Source organism: Acipenser ruthenus, chromosome 29 (assembly GCF_902713425.1).
Source record: "Acipenser ruthenus chromosome 29, fAciRut3.2 maternal haplotype, whole genome shotgun sequence".
Lineage (NCBI taxonomy): Eukaryota > Metazoa > Chordata > Actinopteri > Acipenseriformes > Acipenseridae > Acipenser > Acipenser ruthenus.
Window position 1 is genome coordinate 11,815,217 of NC_081217.1, and position 4,971 is coordinate 11,820,187.

At 47.8% G+C, this 4,971-nt stretch overlaps 2 protein-coding genes across 2 annotated transcripts; both read right to left on the reverse strand.

Annotated features, from left to right (window-relative positions):
* Positions 1-354: 354 nt before the first annotated feature.
* Positions 355-3,581, reverse strand: LOC117426797 (zona pellucida sperm-binding protein 3-like). Its single transcript, XM_059004313.1, has 8 exons — positions 3,445-3,581; positions 3,110-3,213; positions 2,861-3,038; positions 2,623-2,737; positions 2,385-2,476; positions 1,619-1,782; positions 874-1,011; positions 355-522 (listed from the first exon to the last, which is right to left on the reverse strand). The coding sequence occupies exons 1-8, from the start codon at positions 3,477-3,479 to the stop codon at positions 392-394; spliced, it is 957 nt and encodes a 318-aa protein (XP_058860296.1). The 5' UTR covers positions 3,480-3,581; the 3' UTR covers positions 355-391.
* Positions 3,582-4,065: 484 nt separating this feature from the next.
* On the reverse strand, positions 4,066-4,557 carry LOC117427280 (zona pellucida sperm-binding protein 3-like). The gene has a single exon (XM_059004314.1). It carries the CDS (start codon positions 4,504-4,506, stop codon positions 4,081-4,083), a length of 426 nt encoding a protein of 141 aa, XP_058860297.1. The 5' UTR covers positions 4,507-4,557; the 3' UTR covers positions 4,066-4,080.
* Between the last annotated feature and the right edge of the window lie 414 nt (positions 4,558-4,971).

Consider the following 4,971-nt stretch of genomic DNA (forward strand, 5'->3'; position numbering starts at 1 on the left):
CAGATTAGCTGTACCCCCTCTCCATTGCCAGAGCTCGCTCCTTCACCCTTGCCCCTCAACGGTGGAACTGGCCCATGGATAAGGACTGCTCAGTCCCCGACCACCTTCCAGCACCTCCTCACACGCCTGTAAAACGTCACAATCCTGGACTACAGCATTCAAGTCTATCACTACTTGCATCACCCTTGTAAAACCAAACTAACCCTGGGAGAAGCACATCTAAAATAAATGAAGCACATTGCATGTCTCACTATACAAGAGACGAGACCTTGGGTTAAAGGACATGGATCTTTACCAAGCATAGATATTGAGCAACACACCTCCGATAAAAACAAGACCACTGAGCAACTCCAATAGCTTCACAAGGCTTTTATTAATTCTTCAAAACACATTAGGAAGACACAGCGAGCAGTTTGTCACTAGACGGGGAGCACCTCTTCAGGAACACAGCCAACAGGACAGCACAGGAGAGAGCCAGAGCCACAGCAGAGACTGCCAGCACAGGGACAGAGGAGCCAGAGTCTGAGACGGGAGAGAGAGGGGTTAACAGGACAACACGGGAGGGAAGCTACACCCATTGAAGACTCAGGAGTAGGGGTTTACATTGGGAATGGAGGATATTGTGGTCCAATGCTGAACCAGCTATAGCAAAAGTCATTCAAGGCTCAGTTTCCCTGTACTGCTAAAAGCACAGAGTCCAACATGCTTACAGGAGTGATGGAACAGTAGATGACAATGTAGACACATTAAAAACAAAGTCTTTCATTTTAAATGACAGACAACAGTTACACTCTTGAGATTCGATAAAGCAGACTAACCCTCCATTGACAGCAAGCTGGTTCAGAGCTCAGTAGCATTGAGAGCGGCACTTACCCTGCACTTCTTCCACAAGCTGCAGGGGGTGGTACAGGGACTCCTTACTGAGCACGACAGCATGGTCTCGGACTACATGAACCACGGTCAGGGGGCCAATGGTGATCTCCTTTACATGCACTTGGGGGTCCTGGCCAGCTACACAGAGGGGGGGGGGGGGGGGTGGAAAGAGACAGGAGGGCAAGGTTAGTGTCATTGAAGCAAAGTAATGCACTGGTGATTGAGCTACTCCACAATGCAACTCCATTGAAGGGGAGCACACATGGTCAAACTCTCCACTGAAAAAGGAGGGCAAAATGAGGTTAGAAATGCTTTAGCACTAGAAAGTCACTGGTCCCCATTTTCTTCCATTGAATAGAGAGTATCATTGCAAGATTTGCACATGCAGCTGTGGAACACAAGGTGTTGCTGCTTCCTGGTACCCAATCACTTCATATGTTTAAACTCACATCAATGTTCTATCCAATCAGACCAATGGACCTACTGCAAAGGTCATCCATTAAATATTACAATGGCAACAAAAGGATTTTGAACCATTGGTTAGAACTCCAAATGCCCCCCCACCCCTCCCAGTTCCCACACCCATTTAATGGCAGGTTTGTCCATCATATTGTACACTGGCAGCAAAGGATTAACACCAAATTAATTGGATTTGCCAAGTACAAGCGTTGCAGTATTTATACAGCTTGGTTAGAGTTCCAGTCCTCCGAAAAGGCCTCGCCCAGGCTGGGTGTTCAGACAGTACCTGGATCAAGAGGAGCCGCTCTCTTCTGCGGCCATTTTCCGCTCCAGTTGGGCTGGTTGATCTCGGCAGGAGGAAAAGGGTCTGCGAGGAACCGGGGTGTCCCAGAGCAGGAGCCAGCGTCACAGCACCCACACACTGCAGAGGAGCCGTCCTCAGAGACCCACCTGAAAAAGGGAGGCATGGCATGAAGGGGCAGGATCACAGACAGCTAGGATACAAGGACTGTGCAGAGCCACCGAGATCTACACAACCACCCCTAAAATCAGTACCTTCAACCAGTGCACATAGGGAGGAGCAAGTATTTCTGCAAGAGGATATCTAACTTGCTATGAAGAGGTCGGTAGGAAGCCAATAAATGCAAGTGTTCACACAGGTTCTAGCAGAGGCATGGGCAGGGAAAGGGACATGAACAACCCTGCTTCTTAAAAGCAGACCGTGGAGGAGGGAAAAATAAAGCCAAAACCCTTCTGACCACTAAGACAGCAATTCTGATTCCAGGCCGAGACTCCACAAGTCATCAGGAGTCTTGCAGCGCTTGTACTTGCCGAGGACAGCTGCAACTGGGCCACAGAGGTAGGCTGCCATGATTGCAGTGGCAAAGTTCATCCCACACATGCTAATCTGGATTGAGCTGGGATTGTGCTTGACCTAGACCACGGTCCGACAGCTAATCACAAACAATAGCATGGTGGAAGGGGACAGGGTCCAGATTAAGAAATCTGTTCAGCAAGGAGGAACCGATCACTCCTGCACTGCAAGAGCTTACCTGTAGGATTGCTTCTGGTAGGAGCAGGCCTTGTTGGAGGCATCAGCTGGTTTGTCAGCATTGACTGCTCTCAGTGTGCAAGTCATGTAGATCTGAAACAAGAGGGGAAGGAGTCACAATGGGAATGCAGTTAAACACACCATACAGCAAATCAATGCACCAGGAAAGCACAGGGGTCATTATAGTACACTTTGACAAGACAAAGTTAGTGATAGACCCAGGTCTAGCCAAGCCTTACCATGCTCCTGGAATCCCCCTGGAACTTGAAAGCAGCGATGTCAAAGCGCAGCTTGTTCAGAGCAGGTCTAGTGAATGAAGAGGAGGAGTCTGGAGACTTGCTATCCATCAGGCAGCTGGGCGAGACAGGAGACAAGCATGAGGAGAGGGTTACACCGCCAACACACAGCATTGAAACAGGTTCAATAAAAGCAGAGTGCAGCACGAGCCAGTGTGTTTGAAGTAACTCCAGTTCTCACCCAAGCTTGTCCACGACAGCATATCTGGGCTCAGAGTCCTTGTTGTTGCTCAGGGTCGCGATGCAGCTGTCGACGTAGAGCCGTAGCGGCACGTGGTTGTCGACGGCAACAGAAGCCTCAACATGAAGGATGTCACCCAGGTAGATGACATTGGAGACTCTGGGACCACTCCAGTTATCTGGAACAGGAAGCAAGGAGACAGACCAGCATTAAATAAACACCCCCCATACCCAACCCTTTCCTTCATACCATTCATGAGCAGCAAGGAGAAGTCCAGGATTTGCTCTGTAGAGGCTGTTGAAGTGAAGGGCACCCAGGTTGGTTTTATGGGGCTGCTGCTGACATTCCACCTTCTGAAAAATAAAAACCACATCCTTGTAAGTGATATCATGCATCACTGGCATCCTATTGAAGATGACACAGGAATACAAGAAATGTTGGCTTCAATAGAATTGAGTCCAAATCTTATATTACAGCAGCAGAGACTTGAGAACCCTGGTACAAGCGAGTGACCAGCAGCAAGGTGATTTAGTGTGAAGTTCAAAGATACGGCCCCTCAGGTCCCCGTTTGCTTGGTACAGTACCTCGGGTATCTGCATTCGAGGAGAATATCAGCCATATTGACCCTGGTGATGATGCCAACGCTGGCAGGCTTGTAATAGAGATGGTTTGTGTAGCTCAGGAAGTCTGGGAATACCTAGAGAGAAGTTGAAAAGTGATCCTTCAATTCTTGATTATAAAAAAATGTGAAGTGGTCTTGCGCTTTAACACTTTAAGGCACAAGGAATTGAGCGCTTGTTCAAGCAGTTTGATACACTTGAATGTCACAAGGATACAGAACTTGGATGACAAGCTCCAACCGGTCAGTAAACTGTGTACCCCCATTTCATGCACCTCTCGGCAAAATCTTGGAGAAGTGATGTCAAGAGGTAAATTAAGAATTTAAATTGACAATAGGCCACACAAGCAGTTAGCTTAATGAGAAAGAACCACAGAAATATTAATGCATGACTTCAGAAGTTGTTCAAGGATGCCTATAAGATTAGGGACCAAAACTTGAAATCCACAGACCGAGGTGTTCATGCATGCAAGTATATACAGAACAGACATGACAAGTCTTGAGTTAATGTAATAAATGTGCGCACTACTGTATGTGAGACCTTCACAGTGAAGTGCAAGCAATAAAGAAAGCTGGGCTACCCACTTATCAGTTCACTTTATTAACTACCGCAGTAACAAATGCGATCGACACGCAGGGTTACTTGGAAAGTGCTGCCGCAGTCCTGGAGCTGAATGCTGAACAAAACCGTGTTGGCGACGCTGTCGGAGGAGGTGGCCGAGCAGCCCGCGGACCCCACGCTCAAGTCGGCGCTGTTCACCAGGTAGCCGATCCCAAACAAGTCCCGGTTCACCGTCACGACCATGGCGTCTTTCCTGCAGTCCAGGGTGACCGAATTCAACAGCGACAGGTCAGCTCTCTGCACGGAGAGAGGGGTGGGAATCGGCTGAAACACCGCTCTCGGCGCGGTAAATAGCACTGGGTTATAAACCGGCTGATCCGGCCAGGTCCATCCAAAAGCGCCGTGGAGCTGCACAAGTAAAATCAAAGCGAGCGAAAGCGCTGTCTGAACACCGCGCGTCCCCATTGTAAACTCTTCAGTTCAGAATCAAACACTGCAGCTGCATACCGATAAGCGCGTAGCCAGCACCTTTATACTCCCCAGAATTAATTAACGTGTTAAACCTGGCTGGGTAATTAAACAATTATACACGGACACGCATTCACTACGGTTACATGAGATCATGTCTTTAGAAAAAGAATGTAGGGCATATTCGGGAACTGAATCAGCAAATTGGTTTGGTGAAAACGACACTTTTCTGTGTTTACATGACTTGGAAAAGATAATCCAATTACAATTCTGATTAATTCAACTGGGTAGCCTACATGGATTTTTTTTTTTTTTCCGAAACATAGCGAGCAGGATCCTCCACCTTTCTTTGAATGATGCCTACACTCTAGAAGTAAAGGTTCTCGTTAGAACCTTGCTTTGCCGCTGTGGGGAGACCTTTTTAGGTGCTTCTAAGAACCTTTCTTACATGGACTCTATATT

Bases quoted from the DNA above. Each gene is read 5' to 3' on its own strand.
- LOC117426797 (XM_059004313.1), bottom strand. From the start codon at position 3,479: ATGGCTGATATTCTCCTCGAATGCAGATACCCGAG. The intron at 3,039-3,109 runs GTATGAAGGAAA...TTCCTGTTCCAG, and splicing joins CTCCTTGCTGCTCATGAATG to ATAACTGGAGTGGTCCCAGA. The intron at 523-873 runs GTAAGTGCCGCT...CTCCCGTCTCAG, and splicing joins GCTTGTGGAAGAAGTGCAGG to ACTCTGGCTCCTCTGTCCCT.
- LOC117427280 (XM_059004314.1), bottom strand. From the start codon at position 4,506: ATGGGGACGCGCGGTGTTCAGACAGCGCTTTCGCTCGCTTTGATTTTA.